Source organism: Coloeus monedula (assembly GCF_965178545.1).
Source record: "Coloeus monedula genome assembly, chromosome: 8".
Classification (NCBI taxonomy): Eukaryota; Metazoa; Chordata; class Aves; order Passeriformes; family Corvidae; genus Coloeus; species Coloeus monedula.
The window spans coordinates 19452895-19476749 of NC_138788.1; the positions used below are offsets into that span (position 1 = coordinate 19452895).

The window sequence follows — 23855 nt, forward strand, 5'->3', positions numbered from 1 at the left end:
TATATTGGCTTGGGTTTTGGTGAGGCTTGAATGTCGTGCACCCCTGCTTGTGTTAAGAGTGCCTGCATGATACTTTTGGCCGCTGAGCAGGTGTCACTTCACTAGATCAGTCTATTTCAAGGCTGTGGGTGCAATCCTGAACGGTTCTGAGTGCCCTGGGAGTCCACCAGCCTCACTAGGACACGAATGTGCTCGGTTGTGCTGCTCAACAAGGCTGTTACTATTTGCTGCTCACTAGGCTGACAACTGCCAGATTTTGTCCATACCCTCAGACCCCTCTGGCAAGGGTGGGTTTTGTTACCAGAGTTTTCAAGCCTCCTTTGAGAATGTGGCCCCATGTTTTGGTGTTTTGCCCTGTGGTCGTGAATGGCTGTTTTGTATTCGCTTGTTGGGCGGCTGTTATTGTGTATTAACACCAGGGTGGGTGTGCTTTGTATGACCGCATGTCTGTCTCATTGATTCCATCAGTATTATTTTGTAATCGTGTGATTGAGTTAGTGTGCATTTCAGGGCTCCTGTGTATTGAATAATGATGTCAGGGATTGGGTTGTTTGACTGGGTAATGGCCTCTTTTCAGTGTTGTAAGTGAATGTGTCCTTCTCCTGTTTCCCTGCCTCGGCTGGGGCAGGATCATTTACACTAGGTGATTCCTTAAGATGCTCACATGCGTTAAAGAATATCACTTTGGCTCCCAAGCTGTCCCTGCCAGCGGGGCATGCCGAAGGTACGTCTCTCACGTATGTGTATGACACATGGGGTGGCATGTCTGGCTGGTTCTCAGCTGCATGCTTCGAGGTGTGTGTGTCTTCTGGGGTATTGCTAAGACCTTTCAGTTACGTTTTTGGGTAAGTTTCTTCACAATTACAAGCAAGACTATACTATGCAGTTTCAAATAGATTTGACTGAGTCAGTGAAAGGATCTATAAATTACTACATGTCTTCAGTGAAGCACACGCTTGCCTTTGCAAGGGTCTTCTTGTATGACTTTCTACATTAATGCATAGAAGGGCATCTGTGTCAGTTAACAGATGCCTCTGATCTGTGTGTGACTGACTAGCAATGTTCCCAAGTCTGAACTGACCTGGGTCTCTCAAATATGTAAGAAAGAATGAGATTCTGTGTCAGCAGCATTTAGCAGTAAATATATGTGTTAAATTTTAAACGTACAATGAATCTCTGGGTTTGTGCAATGGCTTCTGACTTGTGCGGATATTGTGCAATAATGCTTTAAGACAGTGTGGCCACATTTGGTCCCTTGGAAATGAACAAGAGAGTTCAGTTATTTTTCAGCTGATGACTATGTGTCATTGCTGCATGAATTTATTTGCTCTGCACAGGCAATGTGTTTGGCACTGGGCCTGTTCTGTCCTTCCCCAGCTATTAGGATTTAGCCCAGTAGCAGCCACATCCAGACAAAGTCTAAGAAAAAGGCTGTGAAAAATCAGAAAACTTCCAGAGAGAGTTGTCAGTTGTACTCTCTCATCAAAATATCTCATCAGGGAAAGATCTATGACCTGTCTCAGTCAGGCCATCTATATGGATGGCCAGTGAATTTAGTTTATATTTTTCAGTGAGGTTGCTAACAGGTAACTCCTTACTCATCCTTGCAGTAGCTCAAGCCTTGTTACTTCCCTTGCTCCCTTGTTTGTGCTCTCACACTGTTTCCCCCACTTTCTCCTCTGTATTCTGGCCTGAATTTGACCTTGAACAGATTACATGATCCTTAGCCCACCTAGTGCTTTACCACCTCCCACCCCTCACACTGGGGTAGCAGCATCAGGGTAGTAGGGAGAAGGGGAAAAAATGAGGGAGTGAGGAAGGGAGAGAGAGGGAAAGAGGGAGAGAGAGGGAAAGAGGGAGAGAGACCTGTTTGAAAAATAATTGGAGGCTGTTAAACAGAGGAGCCCAGCATATCACTCTAGTAATGGAAATAAATTCCATTGTATTTGCATTTTAATTTTCCACATAAACAAAGGCCCGGAGTGAGCTGGCTTCGCCAGAATCACCGGCCAGAATTTAATTAGAAATGAAAAGTTTATAGGGTCCTCTTTAATGCGATTAATGCACAGTTAACATTTATCACATACATATGCTGGAATCGCCTTTTTTAAGCAACCACCGGCCATGAAATGAATTTCTTTTCAACTTTTTTAGCATGCGTGAGGAAGGCTGTCTCTGGTGAGGCGGTCCAGTGAGCACACTCCTGACAGCTTGGTAAACTGCAGCCCACAGAGGCTTAGTAGCCCCCATCCTCACTGAGGAAAGTTCAAGGTGGCTTAGAGGGAAGCATGGTCTAGTGGTTAAAGCCTGAGGTTGGGAGTCAGGGGATCTGGGTTGTATTCCCAACTCTGCCACATGCTTACTGCATGACTGACTTGCTCTCAGCGTCTGTTTCTCTGGGTGTTAAAAATAAAAGAGAAATCAGCTGGAAGAAGATATCTCAGCCCCAGACCCCTCCGTGTCTCAGTCTCTCCAGCAACTTGCCCAGCCCTGTTGCATGGGATCTGGATTGGATCCTGTACTGTGGTGACCTCTCAGCTCATCTCCCTGTGCCTGCTGCAGGGCCAGGGGAACATCCACAGAGCTTGCCTGTTGTGAGAGTCTGGGCCTCCTGGAGGGACTTCTTTACAGTGCCCCAGCTGCCTGCACATTCATATGTGTCTCGCATGGGCATGGGTTCCTATGGATCTCACATTGCTTCTGTGAGATACGCATCTTCCTGCCAAGGAGCACGAATCAGGAGTGGAACAAACTCTGCCTTTGCAGTGCAGGAGCCCTGGCAGACCTGCCATGAACACCTGTATTCACTGCTGAGACAGCTTCATGTTTCTTAAGGGGATCCTCACATGCTGGTTTGGTCCCAAACACTGCTAAGAACAGCTTGTGAGAAACTGGGTCTGCCAAGCCTGAACTTCAGATACTAACATAAACCTACTCAGGAGCAACTACCAGCCCTCCTTGTGGATGGGGTAATTATGCCTCAGTCATCCTGGGGGCCCTGAGAGGTTGCTGTGTGGGTACTTATAAAAAGCTTGAGCTTGTCTGCACATGGATGCTAGGGAAAGCAAGTCTAAATAAAGAAAAATTATCAATATCCTTTCCTCGCTGAGCGCAATGACGAGATAAAAGGCCAAAGGTGAACATCTCCCCTGTGAATATGTGCCCCTGCCAGAGCCAGGAGGGTATCAGACTTGTCACCTCCCTGCCTCCTCATGAGTCCCAGAGGAGACCGTGGTCCCTTCCTTATGCCCCCTTCCCTGCTCTGGCTGTGTGACAGATAGGCTACAGCCCCCATCTACTCCTGCACTTCCTTCCCAGTCTTGCAGACAAGCAGAGTAAATAAACCAGGCCCATGGACACAGAGTGTTAGCATGTTAGGGACACAGCAGGGGAAGGAGGAACATGAAACCTCTATTGATCCCTTGAGGAATGATGTCCCTTCCTTATCTTATCAGATTCGCTTCACTCTTCAATTATAGTCTGTTGAAATTGGCCTCTTAACCCAAACAAGATAACCTGGGTAATGAGGAGAAGAGTGCAAGGGGAGGGGAGACGAGAGAAGGGCAGAGTCCAGTGCATTAAAGTATAGATATAACTAGAAATATCTCCTTTAGTGTAATCTCTTCTGCCCCCACTATCCTCTTCTTGCATCATATGTCAGGTGAACTACCATACATCCACTCCCTGACAAATGTATCATGCCATATACACCCCTCATTCCCCCGGCTGCACTCAGTACGCACAACAGGCACTTGTCCCTACATTTGTACATGACATGTATTTGCCCTTCCATACACCTTTAGTGTTTGGACATGTCAGCAGATGCCCCTTTGTCACACACATGCTTGCACATGTGTTTGTGTTACTGATGCTGCCCATCTCACCAGCTGTGTTTCCTCAGCACATTGGTGGTATGGCTGCCAAAGCACCTTATCTCCATGTCTGTCCAAAAGAACTGCTGACAAAGATATGAGCACTGCTAGGAGTCCCCCCTGCATCTGCTTATAGCCATAGTTCATCAGTGTGTTTACAAGACTATCTGGCCATCAGGAAGCAGTCACACAGAATCCTGTGCAGAGTCCCACATAGTGCCATGCCTTTGCTCACCACTGTGATTCCCTGCATGTAACTGCAGAGTTGCGCTGTTGTTTCCATGGATAAGACTATTCTTAGTTCTTACGCAGACCAGTAATACCTACTTGCTTTAAGTCTATACTCCCAGCTGGACATGTTGCCCTAGTGATATGCCCATGCTCCTCCTTGTACACATGTCATGGGGTATAGGGCATGTCTCGCCCAAATATCCATTACAGCGAAGATTGTCTGATGGAACAATAGAGACTCAGCGGTTTATCTGCACAAATGCACCCAGGTTTCCGTGCTCAGATTACTTCACCGTGCACAGAGTGATCCTGGAGCACATTCAAGTGGTGCAGAAGGTGCTTTCATTTTGGAAAGGTGGTGCTCTGAACAGTGCTAAGGCTTCATTCAGGGCTGGCATCCTCCTCGTGCCGGCTTCAAAAGACTCTATTCCCCAGGATCACTTTATCCCTTGTCCTTCACTGTGCCAGGGGCATTTCCTTGTGTACACATCCACCTGAAATGGGCCACACTCCCTTCCATTTCACGCCTTCCTGTGCCACCAATTCTCCCAGTTTTGTCTGTGGGGAATGAAGAGCCATAGGCATGTGTTTTTCTTTTAATATTTGCAGGTCACAAAAACTCATGTAAACTGCAAAGGGGGTTTAGAATCATGGCACTCATCTTTCTACAAACTTATTTGTGCTTTTTCATGTGCAAGCATACAGACTCACCCATGCAGTTCCTCCCTGTTCTCCAGCCTGCGCACCTCACAAGAATCTGCACGCAGCCAGACCCACTTACTCTGTCCCAATCCTGGCTGCCTTCATACTCACAGACCCTAAACTCAGGCACACATGTAGCCTGAAATTGTTAAAGCCACATAAGGGAGTTGGATGTTAACACTGACTGACTTGGCATCTTATTTGGCACAGTGGCCCAAACTGCCTTCTGGAAAGCCACAGCAGCTCTCATTTTGACCGTATACAATTCTGCTTTAGTCTTTCACTCCATCCTTATCTCTTGACCTTTCCTTACCCAACCCCACCCAACTGTGCTCTCTTCCTATTCTGGAAACTTCATGTTGTGGCTCATCTCTCAGAGTCAGCACTACAAACATTGTCCCTTTTAAACTCTAAATTTGCTATTTATTCCACAGGGAAAGGAAATTTGTGACACTGCACATTTTCCACTCTGCCTCAGCTTGCACTGCCTTGGCACATTTGTACGTAGTGTATCCCTGAAATACACTTCCCCTACGCACTTGGTTTGCAAACATGATATCCTTTTCTCCAGAAATAATATTCCTACCTTTTCTATTCTCTTATACATCTCCTCCCTTCACATTGATTTTATTAATGTGTTTTTTGTGTATGTGTAATTTATGTACAATGTTTGATTTTTCAGGTTCAAAAGTCTGCATTTAAAAGAAGTGGCCTAAATTTAGGCAAATATTAACAGCAGGCACTATTACCTAGCTACATTGTGCTGTGGACTTTCTTTTTAGAGACAGATGACCAAAACTTGTTCTTAAAAGAATTTTTAGAGAAACATGGGTATATTGAAAGGCATTAATCCCTCTAAGAAGAGCCCAAATCTTAGTGCTCAAAGAATCTAGTGCAATTTTAAAGTGAGAGCTTGAAAGTGGGCAGTGGGGTAAGGAGGTTGCTGCTGTATTTTGGCCTGGTTTGAAACAAATGAGGATTGGTTTTGGGAATCAAAGGGCTGGGACATTAATCCTTCCTGACCAATGAAATGAGTACTCTTTTTGTTGCCAGAACTGTGCAAACTACCCTGGAACTAGAGGTGGTACAGGGCATCCTGTCTGACAGATACATGAGGGTTTCTTTTGTGACTTTATTGTCTGGTTACAGTCTCTGCTTTTCCTTGTGTAAATTAGCAAACAGACCCAGTCTGCCTTGCAAAACACAGCTACCACCCTGCTCAAATGAAATACAGTGATGGGCATTTTGAGCAGAGCTGATAACTAATCTTGAAACAATTTGTCTCCCAAGCAGAGATGGATATTCAACCCTCATACCTTAGACCCATAAAAAGAGGGAAGGATTCTTACCTTGGAAGGAGGAGAATCTGTCAAAAATGGAACTTAACATAGGAATAGTAAATTTGTCCCCAGGAGAGAACAATTATTAGAGGCAAACTCCATCATACCTGTGTATGTATGCATGTGTGCATGTGTTGGGGGAGTTGCTGGAAGCCTGGGGAGCAATACGCTGTGCAGGTTTTAGAAATGCTACAGGACCTGCAGAGCTAGGGGATGACAAAAGCAAGAAATGTCCTATTTCTGTTTCTCATAGAGACAGAGACAAGCCACCAGAATCTCCCTTCCTGAATTAACAGTGAGGTTTGGTTAAATGTTTCATATATAGCGTTTTCTGGGAAGTGTATCTGTGGACTCACACTCTGTTAGCTCAGGCTTTTGGCACATCACTCTTCCTCCTCTCTGTCAAAACTAGTACATGCATAAATCCCAAGCCAGACAAAGGACAAAGGAATATCCTTCCCTGACTGCATCCAGCTCGTGCATGTGCTTCCTTTTGCGTACCAGCGTTTTGTGTCATCGTCTATGTGCCCGCTCAGAGACATGTGTTCTCTACCATATACCAATATGTAGTACCCAACCAGCAGGCACATTTCCCCAAAGGTACCTATCTGCCTTGCACTCAAAATCCTTGTATAAATAAAGTCCTATACAAAAAAATGTGGTATAGTTCAGCTTTTTTTTCCCCCATGCCCACCTCTGAACACATCAACCTTTCAAATTTGCCTACTATATATTAATGTACCCTCTACACTCCTATACCATCACTCCTTCTCAATATCTATATGGACAGACATATTCTCTCCATATGTCTCAAACATTTCATGCATACATCCTGTCATTCTTCATACCCCAACCACAGTTATTCCTCTCCTATGGCTCCAGGATTGAACTATTGTGTTGTCCATTTCCTGGTGACAAGGGGTCTAGTTACAGGGTTATTGATTGGTTTTCATGCAGACAGATGGATCTGCCTTTGGTCTCCCCACCAAAATCCACCTCTGTATGGGCTGATTGTCACTGCTCCAGGGATAGGATTTCACCAGGAGACCACCCTCCATGCAAGCATCCTTCACCCAGGCCACGGATGGTAATAAATGGAGTCAGGCTGAGCCATAATAAAAGCAATTGAGTGGGTTACCTGTGCAGACATGAGATTTATACCTCCTCATATTTGATGTGATTGTTTTATTGAGTTCTCAGTGCAGTTAGGATGCCATTTATTTATTTATTTATATGCCTACTTATCATGGAAGAGGGGGGAGTCTCTTTCAGCCTAGCTGGTGTTCAGCCTCCGTCTTGTCAAATATGAGCCCACAGAGAAGGACTCTCCAGTTTTGCTCTGTTTTTTACCTAGACTTGGACTTGATGAGTGAGCCCTTCCCACATATCTCATTTCCTATGACAGACAAAGATGTTTGTTTCAGGACCCCTGAAACCTTGAGGACTGCCTGAATTATGAGCCTAGGAGAAGCTAAGGGGCTGGTGTAAACCAAGACGTGTATATACTGATTTTCTAAAAGCACCTCTTGAAAGAAATTCCTATTTATGCTGTGCCTGTTTTGGACAATGGTTTGCGACCTATGCACAGAGCCTCTTTATGCTATTGCAATAGAAATAGTAAGTACTGGCATTGCTTCTGACTCTGTGATCACATGTGAGCATTGAGAAATATTAGCAGGTGCAAATTGATTGGAAATGAATATTTCTAAGTGAGCCCTGAGGAGTTTGGAAACCAAGTGATTAGATTTGTGATTTTCAGCTGGGTAGATAGCCATGTAAGTGCTGCTAAATCACCCCTCAGTTACTGGCACTAGAGAACGTTGGAGGCTAGTGCTGAGTATCATAGTGTCTAGTATTTCATCACAAGCCTAACGGTGATTTTTGTGGGTTTTTCAGCTCCTCTAGTCAAGTGGTAGCATGAGAATTTAGCAAAGTATGTTGCCAGTGCTTGTGGGGGCTTGAAAAGGGATCTGTCAGCTCTCAGAAGACTCAAAGGACTGCATTGTTAAGATGTTTTTAAAGTTGTTTAATAGGAGTCAGATATCCAAATCCCCTTTAAAATTTAGAGTAGAAAGGCGAAAACAAGTAAAAACAAACCTACATTGTATTACAAGTGCTCATGATTCTTATGCCAATTACACAGTTCAGGCTCTGCCTTGGCGTTTTTAAACAGTTGGGACTGATAAGTATGGCAATGCAGCTATAGGCTCCAACAGATTAATTTGGATTACAGTGGAAAAAATCCTCATTCCTGTTACTCTCAGTTTTAAAAATAATCATTTGGGAGAAGAACTCAAACCTTTCTGATGCTTTCATGAGTAGTAATCATTGTTAGAGTCACCTACACACAGATGGGATTTCCTAAGCCCCCAGTGAGATATGTGGATGTCAGACCAATGGCAAATGCTTTTAGAAGTCTCTAGCTTTCCATTTATAAAGACCAACACCAAAAGTGGGATCTGTAAATATTTTGCTGATTTTAAGTGGAGAGCCTAAATTCCATTTGAATTTCACCACGCCTTAATTAAGGACACTGGAATCTAAGTGAAGCTCAGCCTTGTTCAACTGTTTTGAAGTCATATACTGTTTTTCAAGTAATATGAAAATCTTTTGGCTTTAGGGTTAGACATGGGAGCTTTTTGACATTTGATACGTGTCTGAAAACACAACTTTGTTTTGTACGCACCGTGTCATCATATCATAAAAGGTCCAGCTGGCCTGCTAGACCATTATCTATCTCTTTAGCCAATACAAGATTATTTCTTATTGTATATTTGCTTGTTATTAATGCCACCTAGTTATATATATTCCAAGAAATCAGGAATTCCTATGGGATGCAATCCCACAGTTTAATGGACCTCCCTATCAGGGGATACCTTCTGCTACCATTTAAATGCTTCCTTTCTTATTTCCCTCCCTTCGTTCCTGGCTATAGTGCTTTGTTTAAATGTGAATAATTCCTTTCCTGTTGGAAGGACTGTGCCCTTCAGATCACTATATTGTTCTCACCCCTTCGTCATTTCTTGGCCAAGCCACTTACATTTTCTCCTCTTTTCTCCCAAAGTCAAATTAGTTTTTTTCACATAATAGTGATTCTGGTAAATGAGGTTTAGCTTCATAAGACTCACTCACTCAGCGCAGAAGTGCAGCTACCTCTATGGCAGAATGCAACAATAATTCAGTGATTGTAAAATCCTGAAAATATTCAACTTCCAGCAAAAATCAAGCTTTTTGTACATCTATAAAAACAGGAAGGGCTGGGATTTTTAGGTGATAAAGGGGCCGATACGGTTCTGAACTTCGAGGTTCACAGAACAAGGAGTTCAAAACTTCCCAGGCACAACCAATTCTACTTGCTGACTGCCTCTGTTGAGCTAATATCTCTGCAATATGAAAATTAGAAAAAATGCAGCTAGGTTATTGTACTTCCCCCCATACAACCTTCCAATGGCCAGATATGATGAATAAGACAAAGAGAAATGCTGTGAGTATTCATTTACTCTTTCAGCTGTAGTAACATTGTCTGTAACCTCTGCTTTATGAGCCTGTCCTTTATTTGCAATGATAAAAAGAAGATAATACCAGGTTTGTGTCTGATGGAAAAGAGTCTGAATTTAAAGGAGTATATTCCCTGTAATGAAGCCCTGTGTGACCCGATTAGATTCTTTGCTCAGCTGAAAGCAACTGGCAGTAGAAGTCTTCTACCTTCAGAGCATGCCCTGGTGCAGGAAATTGCATAGGAACCTTAGACTCAGCATCAGCTGGGAGAGAGGATTCCTGCTAGAATCCTGAGTAGAATCTGTGCATACTAGGAAGGGCCAGGTTACATGTCCTGGTAATCTCCATTTAGTACTGTCAGACAAGTTTTCTTCACCCCTCCCTTGCACCAAAACAATGTCAGACAGAGGCAAATCCAGTCTACATGACAAGTCGAATATTTGGTCTCTATGTTGAGGAAACTGACTTGTGGCTACTAAATACTAGCAGTGGTGATGGGTTTGTGTGACACACATGCATGCTTGCAGGGTTGAAGCTCAGCCAATTCACTCTGAGTTCACTGTAGACAATGCAGTTGTCGCTGCTTTTTATCTCTATGAACAAGCTGCCATTAGAGATACTCTGTACTCTTCCAGCTTCTCCCTAGACTCATTACCTGTCTTCCAGGAATTTCAGATTTGTTCGGGGAGAAAAACAAGAAGCGATTCACCAGTGACTTTGGCTGGGATGTCACAAGTGCTGCCGGCTAGTGAGGGTGACTCAGAAAGCCCTGTTTGCGTAATACTGATTTCTTCCGCATATAACACAGCCCCTGCCCTAATGTGCCTGGTTTTTGCCAGACAATTGTTTGTCTTGAAATGTTGCACATACCTCAGTTGCATGAGCTAAAGCCTCAGCTGATGTAAAACAACCTAGCTCCAGTTTTGAACTTTTTCTCGTCATGTGTTGAGCTCTATAGACACTTTTAGTGAAAGATCATACTGAGTTTTACAAAGGTAACTAAAAGCTGTTATTTTCGTTTTACAGATGGCGAAACAGCCTCCTAAGGAGTCTGTGTGACCTGCCTAAGATCAATCAGAAAATTAATGTCAGAACTAGCAAGAGAAGTCTGATCTTCGAATATGCCATTCTTTGCTCTAAACTACAGGCCACCCTGAAGCCACTGAAATTGGCCATATGCTCAATAATATTTCAGTGTACAAGTATATTTCACTGGTCTTTATAACCCAAGTCAATGTATGCATCTTTCCATATGTATTTTTAAAAGCACATCATTGTTGGAGACTTCAACTAGGCATCATTAGCGAATTGCTATATCGTGAAAATGGAAACACCTCCCTAAACCATGTGCTTAACACTAGAAATTAATGAGAAGATTGAAAAAGCATCCAGTAGTTTGACTGAGATAATATATCCACTAAATTCTATTTTCTGCCATGGGGCATTAGTTAGGTCTGCTCTCAGGAACTCAGGGTCCAAAGTGTATTCAGAAAGCTGACTGAACTCTGAAATGCTTTACCTTTGGCACGCCTTGGGTAAGGACTAATTGGAGTCCCTAGTACTGAACCTGGCCATCCAAGAACTGGGATAGAGGGACAAATCAAGGAGGAGGTTGTTTTGCTTTGCCTTTCTGGACCTCATTCATTAATCTAAGATAATTCATTAATTTAAGAGAAGCAGGAAATAGTGCTTAAATTACAATGTCCATTGCATAACTTGCATTACCGTGAATGTATGTCCATGATGTGCTCCATCCTGTTCCTACTAAAGTACACTGTCAAATTCAAAAGATTTTTCTGGGATGACTATCATCTCATGAAACCTGTGTTCTTAGGCAAACTATATGTTCTGCTAAACAAAGGAAAAGTTATCACTAATATCTGCCTCCAAGTTCATTTTTAGGAGATTGCCACAAGGAGCATCTAAATTTAGCAGTGTCTAAATTCAGTTGAAATACTCTAACCTGAAGTGACCAAAGATAACTGGTTTATAGATAGATGGAAAAGTTTGGGCTGGCAGAGTGCTCAAGAAGCAAGGTGCTCAAGCGATTTAAAGCATTAATTGCTTACCGAAGAATTAAGATCTTCTGTCATTTGCCTGCTTCTCAATTACCTGCACTGTGTATATGTGTGTGAGTTTACACATATGCATGTATATATACACGTTTGTATATATGTACGTGTGTATACCTACACATACACCATTGGTTTATGCTGCAGAATACTTAATGTATGAAGTGGCAACAGGAAAGCTCTTGGTGTAGAGATAACTGATCTCCATCCTGTCATTTCTGGTGCACTTTGCTTATTAACTCGTATACTCTCTAGACTTTTTCCCGTAATTAAAAGAAATCTACTGCATAGCAGAAGACTTTAGTATTTTCTTCTGAATCTTGACAGGGTAGTTAAGTCATGTTTTTCACTAGAGCTTTTATCTACCCTTTATCTGCATGAGTTTGGTATGAACAAGTTTCTGATAAAACTCAGAACTGAATAACATGTCGTCCCAAATGCATCCTGCTATTCTCAGTGCAAGAGTGACAGATCAGTGCAATGTAGGCACACAGAATTAATGTATTAAAAAAAAAAAAAATTTAAATTGTTTAAGGGAGACTTTTAAAATTGAATTGAAACTGTGTTGTTTTGTAGTCTCTCACCCAAAAGCTTTTACTAATGTTAAACTAATTCTCAGAAAGAAAATAAAATATAATACTTTGTCAGAAAATCTTATAATAACCAAAAGTAATTTTTTTTCTATGTACAAGGACATGTCCATTTTGAAGCACAGTATTCATAGTCTATCTAGGGATATAGGTAACTTCTATTTCTGTAAATGCCTTGCTAATTTGCCTTAATACGTTAAAACACTCCTGGATGCAACTCTAACTGTTCTAGACACTGGGCCAAACCACATTTTGCTTTGAAAACTCCACATTTTGCAGAAGTAAGAAGAGAGATACTTATTGATGGCTAGGTTTTAAAACTGTCATCTCTCTGAAGCTGCTCAGAGACTGCATATTAGATTAACTCCAATTTGTGATTGGTGATCAGAGACATAATAATGTACTCCAGTAAGGAATTTGCTGTTACAAAGAACTGATCCAATTCTGTATATGAATTTTTACAATGAGGGAGAGGAAAATGTATATTTAAACTGTGAACTTAGTCCCTTCTTTGTGTTTTGTGAGTTCTGTGAGCTGGAGTCGTGAAAGTCACTGGAGTGATGAAGTTCCCGCTACTCTCCACAGCACTGGGATTGGGCCCTAATATACTCAATATTTCCTATTTCATGGCAATTTTTTCCCAGTTCGCTGTCCTGTTCTTGTCTAGGACAGACTTGCAAATTCTGCAACCTGTGTTATGGGCTTATTTCCTCACAGATGGGAGTTTCAGGGAGCCTCATACAAAGATGAACAGTGGGAAGTTGGGTCTGAATTTCATAAAGGAATGGGGAAAGACTAAATCTTATGAAGCTAAAATGCTCTTGAGCCTTGGGGACTACACACTCAAATGCCATTGCAGTGGTGGGTCACAGCTGAGCCTCTTTAGTATAATAATACTTAGTAGCTACAAAACACTTGTCCTCAAAGTATTTTATAAGTACAATCTAACTGACATCTGTTTCCACGTCCTTCTGAGAAAAATCAGTTTTCATTTCCAGTGTGGGGCAACTGAGGCACAAAACTCCCAAAGTCGTGCCGCAGACTGGTAGCATGGTGGGAGCTCTGCTTTCTGCCGTGACATCACAACCCAGGCATGAGGCATTGAGTCCAGCAAGCATAAGACTGAGACTTCAGTGACTTTTGGATGCTGAGATCCCTTAAGATAGCTGAAGTATAAATATATTTTGGGTCCACACATGCTATTCCTCCAAAGAGCCTGTGTCCAGTTTCTCTGGACTTCCATACCACCAGCTCAATTCCTTACAGGAATAGCTGTCTGTCCTTCCAGAGCTGCCTTTGTAAGGTGTCTGAATGTCAAACTGTTATTATTTCAATACCTGACTGAGAGAGTAACAGAGACCTGGAGGTTTTTTAGGAGGGTGTATAATTAGCCGATCAGTATTATGTTACCCTGTTCATAACTTAATAACCATTTTAATACAGATGGCACACACAGGGATAATTTCCTAGGGTAGCCTAGCAGTATATTACAGAGACAGTGTGTCTGAGGGAATCTTTCTTAGCCAAGGTACATTCCACTAGCTAATTCTACCTGCTGTTTTCAAGATGATTTGGGATAATTCCATATCATTTGCAAAATATTAAAACCCATTTATATAGGATGCCAGATTTAGAAATACACAGTCTGAGTTATTAGACATATTTTGATAAATCTGCCATGAAAAGTGCAGGACAAAAAAATACCACTGTGTTTTCCTTGCTATTTATTTTTCGCTTCCCTTGCTATAAATACACCAGGTTTTGGTTTTATTTTTTTTTTAATCTGGCTAAATTTGTTATATATCAAAAGGGCCAATATACCGATTTGTGCATTTTGTCAATGTAGACACTACAAAAGCCTGCATACTTATTTACACATACCCTATATATGTTTATTTGACTGGGAAGAGCCACACACTTGGGATTGCATCCAAAATTTCACGTATTTTTACTCTGTTGGTGAGGTATTTCATGCCTATGTATGTACCTTTTGCAAGTATCTCTGTGTTACTCTGTTTCTAGAGGTTGTATTTCTGTGGGTATGGTCAGGGTATCTGTACATACATAACACTAAAAGAGTGTAATTACTTTTCTGTGTGCACAAGAGTGTTGTGTTGCCGAAGTGTGAAGGTCTGATGTACGCTGTGTTTGAACGTGCAGACATGTGAACAGTCTGAGTGCTCTGACGTCTGTCAGTACTCGATTACATCTATTCCCTTTTCTCCTGCATCGATCCTGGGGTTTTGCCTGTCATATGGTTATTTTTCTCACCTCAAACCTGAGACCAAATCTGAGTCCCTCCAACAACAAAATTCGCACCCTAACAGCCGGGGGAGGAAATGGGGGAGGGCGGGGGGGGGGGATGGTTCGCTAGTGCGAAATCGATTCTGCTGCTGCCCAGCCTTCTTCGAGGGCAGGGATCAGACCGAGTCGGGGCCACAGGGACCGCGGAGAGCAGCGGTGCCCAGCCGAGTAAAGAACCGCCCGGCAAATTTAGCCGTTCCCTCGGGCTACCGACGGGGAGGGAGCCGGGGGAGTGGGTGCAAGGGAATCCTTCCTCCCGCGCTCAGCGGCTCGCGGCTGCGAGCTCGGCTTGGCAAAAAATGACGGCAGCCTTTCGGCTCAGAGCTCTAATACCCTGGCAAGGCTGGAGGTCATCTACACCCGGTAGGGGTGTTCGAGAGACACGGGAAACCCCGGCTCCTCAGCCCATCACCCCTCCAGCCTGAACAGCGCCCAAAGCTTGTGGCAGTGCCGGGCTGCTCGGCTGGAGCTCAGGTGCTCTCGCAGCAGCGCTCCCCCGACCCCCGGCTGCCCCCGGGCCAGGCGGCGGGCACACGCTGCGGCCCTGCGGCAGCGAGCCCCGGGACAGATCCGCGCACCCGCTGCTCGCTGCGGGCGCTGGCGGAACGGGCAGCTGTTTTCGGTCCCGCTGCCCAGAACTGAGCTCGGAAGTCACGGCGGAGCCGGGGAGCGCCCGCTGGACCGGGCCGGGGACTGGCGGGCTATGCCCACGGATTCCGCTGCTGGCAGGGGACTGGAGAAGGCTGGATCTACCCTGACCGAGGAATGATTAGGCCGTCCTCGCTGTTGGAAGGGGTTTTATAGGGCCGTAAAGATGCGACTGGGCCGCGAGCTGCGGGGTTGCTCTTACCTGTTTATGGAGGAGACGCTGGGGACCGTGTCGTTGTCGCAGATGCCCTCGGCCAATAGCCTGTCCCGGATCTCCCAGGCGAACATTGTCGGGTTTTGTCTCTTGTACTCGGCGATTTTATCCACTACTTTGGGGGTGGCCACTTTGGGTTTGGAGCCTCCGATCACGCCGGGCTTGATGCTTCCCGTCTCGTAATACCTGCACAAAAGACGGTCAGTGTCCTGCCGTGCCAGGAATGGCTCCGCCGTCCTCGAGCACTCAGAGCCCGACTGCCCCCCAGAGCGCCCCGCGGCCCCCTGCCCCGTGCCCCACCTCGGCTTCGGCCCGCGGGTACGCGGCGTCGGGCTGTGGCCGCTCGGGAGGTGCATGTCGCGGCTCCGCGAGGCACCAGGCGGCCTGACCTGGGGCTAAGGCAATCCCTTCGCCTCTCTAGGGCTCGCTCTCCCTTTTGGGGGTTTTTTTCCCCCTTCGTTTTTTCCCCCTTTTTTTTTTTTTTTTTTTGTGTGTGTGTGTGTGCTAGAAGTGAGGGGCGCTGCCTCCCCCTTCCCCGGCTTTATGCGCACACACTTCTTTTAGGCCATGGGGTCGGGAAATAAAACAGAAACCTTCCCCGTCGTTCGGAGGTGAAGCCCGCCGAACGCAGGATCGGGCCGGGCCGCCGGGGAGGGGGCGTGGGGAACGAGCAGTGGCGGGCTCGCATTCCCCCGCCTGGATCTCCCAGCCGGCCGCTCCCGACTCGGGGCGCTGGCCGGGCTGCGGGTGCGAGAGAGCGGTTTATCCCGGCCTGGCGTCCCTCTAAAGCGGGTGCTCGTAGAGGGCACCTCCAGCCCACTCCTCGCTGGCCATTAGCTCTGCTGCCGGCAGCGTTTCTGTCCTGGCCTTCGCCAGGCACGGCAGCGCGCATACCGTACGCACCGGCGGCTGGGGCTCTGCCTCCCGCTCACACCGCTCCGCGTTCAAACGGCAGGGCCAGGGCTCCGGGTCTCCCCGAGTAACCCCTAGGGATATTGCGCACCGCATTTGGCGATGACCGGTTACCGCGGGCATTTATTTATTTATTTATTTCCCCCGTTGTTTGTTTATTTACCCATGTATTTGGTAAGGCTGCTTACGGATTGTTGTGAGTTAGGGGTTTTTTTGTTGTTGCTGGATTGGGGTTTTTTGGTCGTTCTTTCGTTTTCTTTCTCCCGTCCCTTCTCTTTCCCGCCCTCCCACCCACCCTTCTCAAATTATTTTGTCTTCCCAGGAGTTTTCAAACACCGCCGGTGAGAGAAGGGGGGAGGCGGGGGAGAAACACGTCCTTGCCAGCTGGAGGAGGGGGCCCTGCTCAGCCGCGGGTCCCCACTGTGCGAAGGTGCTGGGGCCGCTCGGGGTCGTGGCGGGGAGAGCCCGGTGCCGCGGGAAGGGCGGAAGGTCATACTGGAGCGGGGAAGGGATGCAACGTTGCAGTCTCAGGGGAGGGGAAGGAGCTGCCTCTTTCCTTACCTGCCCAGGATCTTGCTGACACAACCGTGGCTGACCCGCAGCTGCCTGGAAATGTCACAGGGTCGCACCCCCTGGTGAGCCAGCTCCACTATCCTTTGTCTCACCACGTCAGGTAGGGGCCTGCCGTTCACAAACACCCCCCCGAGCTGGTTCACACCCCCGTGCCCTGCTGGGGAAAGAGAAATAAAAAAAACACAACAACCCACGCACACCAGAAACACACCGTTAGTCGTGGATTCTTTACCACTCGTACTGCAAAATCTCCGGTCATTACAGATGGATGGAGGTGATGGCGGGGGGTCGAGAGTGGGGGACAGGACGTGGGGAAGCGAGAGAAGATAAAAAGGGGGAAGGAGAGAAAGAAGAAGGAAAAAAGAGGGAGAATAAGAAAATGAGAGAGATAACAAGAAAGAAAAGGATGAGGAAATATAAAGAGAGAAAGAAAAGAAAAAATGGAAGAAGAAAGAAAGAAAGAAAGAAAGAAAGAAAGAAAGAAAGAAAGAAAGAAAGAAAGAAAGAAAGAAAGAAAGAAAGAAAGAAAGAAAGAAAGAAAGAAAGAAAGAAAGAAAGAAAGAAAGCTAGATAGATGGAAGAGAAAAAGAAAAAAGATGAAAGATGGAAAGATGGAAAGAGAAGGCAGAGTGAATTTTCCCGAACCGGGGGAAGACTGTCCTCCACCTTCCCGTACGCCACTTTCCCTCCCCGAGCCGCTCTCCTCCTGCGGTCCCGACCGGGATGACGGAGCGGTGGATTCTCAGGGCCATTGTGATGGGCCGAAGATGGAAACAGCGCCCGCGCCCGCTCCTCTCCCCAGAGCAGGGTAGCAATGCACTCCCAAACTCCAGAGCTCGACCTCTTAGAGGCTCCGGGCAGACTCTGCCGCAGACCCCCTTCTCTTTACTCCTGGGCTTTTTCTCTCATTTTCTTTCCAGGATTTTCTATCACGTTGTCAATTACAGTTCCTCGCGAACTCCGCCCTCCCTCACCCCGCGGCATGTCCCCCATGCAAGCAGTCCTATACCGTTATTTTGGGATGCGAGTTGAAAAGACTCACAGAGAAAAAGAGAAAGGGAAAGAAATGGAGTGTGAGAGAGAGAAAGAAAATATTTTGAGACCCGCGGCTGGTGCTCCTTTACAGGCGGACCGTCTCTCTCATTAGCTTTCGATCTTTACAGGAAAAATTTTCCAGGAAAAAAAAAAAAATTAACAGACTCGTACGGTTCCGGGTTTTTGTTCCACCACAAAAACCTAATTCAGGGAGACTTTAAATTATCTGTTTTCATCTGTTCCCCCCTTTCCAGGCAAAAGCCCGCTCTCTCTCAGATAGGACTGCTAGGATCTCTTTTCCCCCCCGATCTGTCTTTCTCCATTTCTAGAAATAACTTGGGGAAAAAAAAAAAAAAAAACTATGCACCTGCTAAGCGTGGGCACGAGAAACGGAGTGACAGGGATAAAGGGAAATATCTCCTTTTGGGACGCGACTAGACAGTTGGTCGTGAATCCAACGTCTACGTTAGAGCCGAGAGCAGCTCGCCTTTGCCCGGGCATGGGGAGATGCCCACTCGCAGGCGGTACAGCTTCGCTGGCGCTGCTACCTGAGCGTCTCTGTCTCCGGAATATCCAGCTGATATAGCTGTGGAGTGCACTCTGTATTAAAGCTTTCTTTTCATACAACCCTAACCTCCTGTATTTTCCTCGCCAAGAGATCTTAGTTCGTTTTGCAGTTTGCTGAAAAATGATCTGTTTGTATTTTCGTTGAGGGTTTTTTTCTCTCCTGCTTCTGACACTGACTTATTGGCTCTGAACTTAGTGGAAACTCTCATTGCCCTGCGATCGATCCGAGTCCTTTCGCACAAATAGAGTTTTTCCCATGTCCCCCACCCCTTCAGTAACACCTTCACACATCCCCTCCCAGCCCCATCGGCCGGGGCGCCGGCTGGCTTTCTCGTCGTTCCCCGCTGAACCGGGGTTGTTTTTTGCATTCTTTTGTTAGTATTTTAAAAAACATATTTAGGGTTTCAGAGGGGACGGGGGATATTTATCTTCCTCTACTAAAACCCGCGGGTATATATTGTTGTGTTCTTCCTTCATTTGTTCAGAACCCCTTCTGCACATGTTGCCTCTAAAGTTACAGGATAGCAATTTCTTCGGCAACTCCATGATAAATAATTCAAAGCACCTATTATAACTCGCATTACAAAGTATTAAAAGGCAACAGATGCAAAAAGATTAAAAATTAATAATTCAAATTATTGCAGCCCGGGTATTTTTCACACGAGTTTGTTTTGCTCTGCCCCATGGTTTTCTAAGATTCTTTCTATCGGAGCAGTCAGATATTTACGTGTATTTTTCTGCTTGTAAGTGCCGGCATCTGTATCCGCACAGACCCAGTCGTGCCGCTGTCGTACCAATCGTGTGTTGCTGTCTGTCTGTCTGTGTGTCAGGAGCCTGCGCCCGCATCTGTTTTAATTGCTTAATAATATCCAGGTCTGTAGCTCCAGAAATACATTTTAGCAAACGAATCAAATGTTGGTGGGTTTTTTTTGTTTTGTTCTGGGTTTGTTGTTTTTGTTTTTTTTTTTCTTTCCCCTAATCGGAAGCAAAAAATTGGTCAGGAATCTCTCTGGAGTTTTTAAAAAATCAGCGACAGTGAAATGCCTCTTTCGAGGCATTTTGGATCATACTGGAGCCAGAATTACTGACATCGCATCTGAAAACAGGTCGCACCGCTGAAAACTAAAAATAATGTCTAATGCACGGACTGTTTGCTGTTAAAGCTCTTCGGAAATTAAACCTCACATTTTAAGTAATGTATTCTGGAAATCAATTATTAGGAAACAAAAACGCAGTTACCTACATCCGCGTTTGGGGATTTAGTAATGGGTTTATATTTCTGCCCCTTTCTTCTCAAGGCAAAATCGGGATTTTTTAAACTTCAAGCATTTACATTTTCTATCTTTTCGATGTGTGTTTTATGCAGCGGGCAGGGCGTGTCCTCAAAAGTTTCGGTGTCAAAAGTTACAAATTGCTCTTAATTATTCATTTCCTGACTCAACATACTCTCAATCTCGGCTTTCTATTTGTATTTTTTCTTCTTCAGTTTAAATATCGGAATTATTTTCTCTCCTGTGGTTAAATTAAAATCACTGGAAATTCCTGGTTACAGTCCCTGGTAAAGGGGGCTTTTCGCTTTCCTTCGTCCCCCTCTTAAGAAAGCCTTTTAAAATTGAAAATAAAGCACGAATGCCCTTTCCTCTGTGCCAGGAATGTATTTAAAATTCACACCGGGTATCTTGTAAATATACCAGGAGGGATCGTGGCTTCTTGGGAGTCTCCAAAGCCACTTCGTCTCCCAACCATACAATTGTCCTATTTTTCCCGCAGTCCAACCTTTCGCCAAACCAAAACGACTCACGGAACAGCCACCGACTAACCCGCCATTAATTTGAAACTGGCGTCTTCCCTCCTGCCACTGAAATCCGAAGTCAAAGCAAACAGCATCGGACCGCGGGGAAATCTGGGGGCTTAAAGCCGCGGAGGGTTGCGGGGAGTCCCGGCCCGGCTGGGCACGGACAGAGAAAGGGCCCGTCCCGGGGACTGACACGAGTCCGAATAAACTCCTGTTGTCTGAGGGGTGATGGGGAAAGTGTATTTGCAGAGGATAGAGCTGGTTCAGAGGGGCCTTTCTTTCGCACACACAGGGCACGCAGCACAGGCACAGCCGCACACAGTCCCCTGCCCTCGGACTGGGGGTCCTGGCCCCCGCCCCAGTGCCGGCACGGAGCTCTGCTCCCCTCGGCTCCAGGGCTGCCTGGCATCCTCGCTCTGCTGGTCTGGCCGGCAGTATCCGTCCTGCCTTCTGAACGCCTCTCTAAGCCGTTTATCGGCCAGGGTGGAAAGGTGGACCTGAAGGAGGATCAGGTGAGGAAGGATGGTTGGGGAAGGAAGAATGAAGGGATGAGAAAGGGACAGCAGCGGAAGGAGCCGGGCTCCAGTACTCACGGTGCATTGCTGAGAAGGGGTCTGCTTTGCAGTGCATATCCATGGGGAGGCAAAGGAATGGGAAGAAATCGGCTGAAGCCGCCGTGTCGCCTCTAAAACTCAACTTCAAGACTTAGGGGAGAAAAAAATTAAAAAAAAAAAAAAAAAAAAGGAAAACAAAACAAAACAAAAAAGCACACGAGGAGAGGAGAGGAGGGGAGCGGCAGGATGCGCTGGGCCCCCTGCCCGGCAGAGCGGGCAGCGAAGTACTTTCCGGGGGGCGAGAGGGTTGCGCCGGCCTTGGGGGAGTCAGCAGAGTCCGTGGGAGCGAGGGACTGGCGGCGCCGGGGGGCAGGTGGGTGTCATGGCTGGGAGGGCTCAGAGCATCCCCGGCGGCGGGGAGGGGGTGCCGGAGCAAGGTGCGGCCGGCGGCCAGGCGGCAGAAGGCGCAGGAGGACGCGGCTCTCCCTCCTCCTCCTCCCGCGGTCCGGGGCTAGTTCATTTAAGTTCAAAGCAGAGTAGCAATCCCCGGGAAAGCGGCGAGCGGCGGGCGGGCGCGACCCCTCCTCTCGGCCGGGCGGCGGATCCGGCACCCGGCGGACTTTCGCCCGAGGTGGGAAGTGCTTGCGAGAAGCCGGGGCCGGAGACTGGAGCCTCCGCTCCCGGTGTGTGTCTCTCTAAAAGCCGCAGCGCCCTCAGCCCCCCGCCCGCCTCCCCGGAGATGGATGACTTGTCAGACAAAGGCAATAGATTCCGACACTCTCTGATTCGCCAGCGCGCCGAGCCGAGCGCGGCCAGGAGAGGAGAGGAGAGGGGAGAGGAGAGAAGAGGAGAGGAGAGAGAGGAGGGCCGGGCCGGCGGCGCTCGGCGCGGGGGGGGCCGTTGCCTGCGGGACCCGGCGGCGGGGGAGCCCCGGCCGCGCGCTCCGGAGCGCCCCGGGCCCTGCGTGTGCGGGGCGGCGGCGCCCCTGCCCGGCCCGCGGGAACGGACGTGAGCCCCGCTTTGTTGTCACTTGCGGCTCAGGATCCTTAACTCCCTTATTTAACACAAGCACACACGCCTTGCTAGTTTCATCTCCCTTCTCACGCTCCGCTTTTTTGTACCGGAGACTTTACTCGGGGTAAAGCGGCACAGGAGGGGGATTCGATACACATCAGGGCTCCCGTGGTGTGCGGCTTAGTGTGGGAGAAAGAAAGAAAGGAGGTGAGGGAGAGAGAAGAAGGAAAAGAAAAAGGAGAGAGACAGCCAGAGGAGAGAGAGATCAAGAGGGGAATGTATAAAGAAGGAAAAAAAAAAAAAGAAAAATAAATAGAAGCCAGACAGACCGAGAGAAAGAAAGAACGAGACAGAGAGAGAACGAAGGAGCAAGCGAGCTTCTTGCACCTCTTTAAACTGAGAGATTGGGCCCGTTTCAGTCATTGCAAAGTTTTCCCTCACACGCATTTGGGGAATATAACAGCAAATCCAATCTCACACTTTCCCCATCTCTGCTGCGTCTTTTTTTTTTTTTTTCTTTTTCTTTCTTTCTTTTTTTTTTTTTTAATGCTAGCGTGGGATTTTAAAATTATTTCACTAATAAGTCTACTGCTAAAAGACATGGCTTTGACCTAGCAGAGCAATATAGAGCAAGTAAGAAACACCTTCCTAGCGTAATAACCAGGGGCAAAAAGGGAAGACAGAAATTGCTATGAGCTCAATTTTGACTTTCAGACTTGAGAGTTTACCATCAACTGAAATGTACTTCCTTCTCTTTTCCTCCTTCATCCTTCCCCATCCCTCTGCTTATCTGTCACAAAACAGCCCCCCCTCCCCTTTTTTTTCTAACCGCTTTAAGTAAAGAATGTCTGAGAGATCTTTATGAAATATTTTCCACTGTCTCATAAATCATTTTGGCACTTCAGCTGATGTTTTATCTTTCTCTCTCCCCTCTGTCTTTCCCTTGTGTGCAAAAAAAGGATGATTTGGAAAATAAAATTTTTTTGTTACACCACCGGGGTTACATAGAAGTGAGTCCTCGGTGACTGCGGGGCTGCGCTGAGGACAGGCGCGGAGGGCACGGCTGAGGCGGCCCTGCCCGTTCCTGGCAGCAACTCCTGCACAGGGCGAATTTTCCGCGGGAGTGGGGGCTCTGCGCTGCCCGCTCAGGACCGGTGATCGCTGCCGCCCGCCTGGCGAAGGCAAAGGCACTGCTCCGTCCCTCCCGGGGAACTGCCGCCTCACGCCAAGCTGAGGGCGGCCACTGCTTTCCGCGGGCTGCCCCGCTGCCGGACCAGGGTGCCCGGCTCACCGTGGACGCGCCGTGGCTCTGACCCGCCGGCCGCAGCTCGCCCTCCCGCGCGGGGCCCGCAGCGCCTCCCGCCCACCCGCCGGGTCCCTTATCAGCGCTCCCGCCTCGGGCTCCGGGCACGGCCGCGGCGGGGCCGCCCCGCGCAGGGGCGGAGGGGGCGGCCGGGGCTCAGGTGCGGGCGGCGGCGCTCCCCACCGCGGCCTCTAGATGGAGCCCTCCGGTCGCTTGGCAGAGCGGGGAAGGGCCGGCGGCGGGCCCGGGCCGCCGCGATCCCGCCGGGATCCCCGGCACGGCCCGGCCCGGCACGGCCCGGCACGGCCCGCGTGTATCTGTTGGTGGGACAACGGTGGCTGTCGAGCCCCCCGGCAGCAGAGTCTCCTGTTCGCGGCGGGGCCGGGAGCCTGCTTATCGCCGCTGCCGGGAGCCCCTCCCGCCACTCGGCGCCTCCCGCGTTGCCCGTGGCTGGAAATGGCCCTGTTACAACTCTCCCTCACCGACCGGTCTAGGTCACTTCTCGTCTTCCAGCAGCCACCCCTGCTCTTCCTCCCTTCCGCCCCAGGCAGCCCCCATTGCCCCGCGCCCTTGGGGGCGTGCTTAGGCACACAGCAGAGCCCGAAGGCACAGCGGGAGATGCGGGCCGGAG

The 23855-nt window shown here is 47.5% G+C and overlaps 1 protein-coding gene across 4 annotated transcripts in view; it reads right to left on the reverse strand.

The window, feature by feature from the left end:
* PAX2 (paired box 2) overlaps positions 1-21052 on the reverse strand; it is a gene marked incomplete at both ends in the record, with an annotated part of 84416 nt that extends 63364 nt beyond the window's left edge. For 3 of the 4 annotated variants that reach the window (XM_082286087.1, XM_082286086.1, XM_082286088.1), the window contains 3 exons: positions 15460-15657; positions 16945-17113; positions 20947-20989. In XM_082286087.1, coding sequence (XP_082142213.1) covers positions 15460-15657; positions 16945-17113; positions 20947-20989 — 410 coding nt within the window. Of the gene's footprint in view, positions 1-15459; positions 15658-16944; positions 17114-20946 lie in introns of all 4 variants that reach the window. The other variant, XM_082286089.1, reaches the window with a different exon arrangement.
* Positions 21053-23855: the final 2803 nt, after the last annotated feature.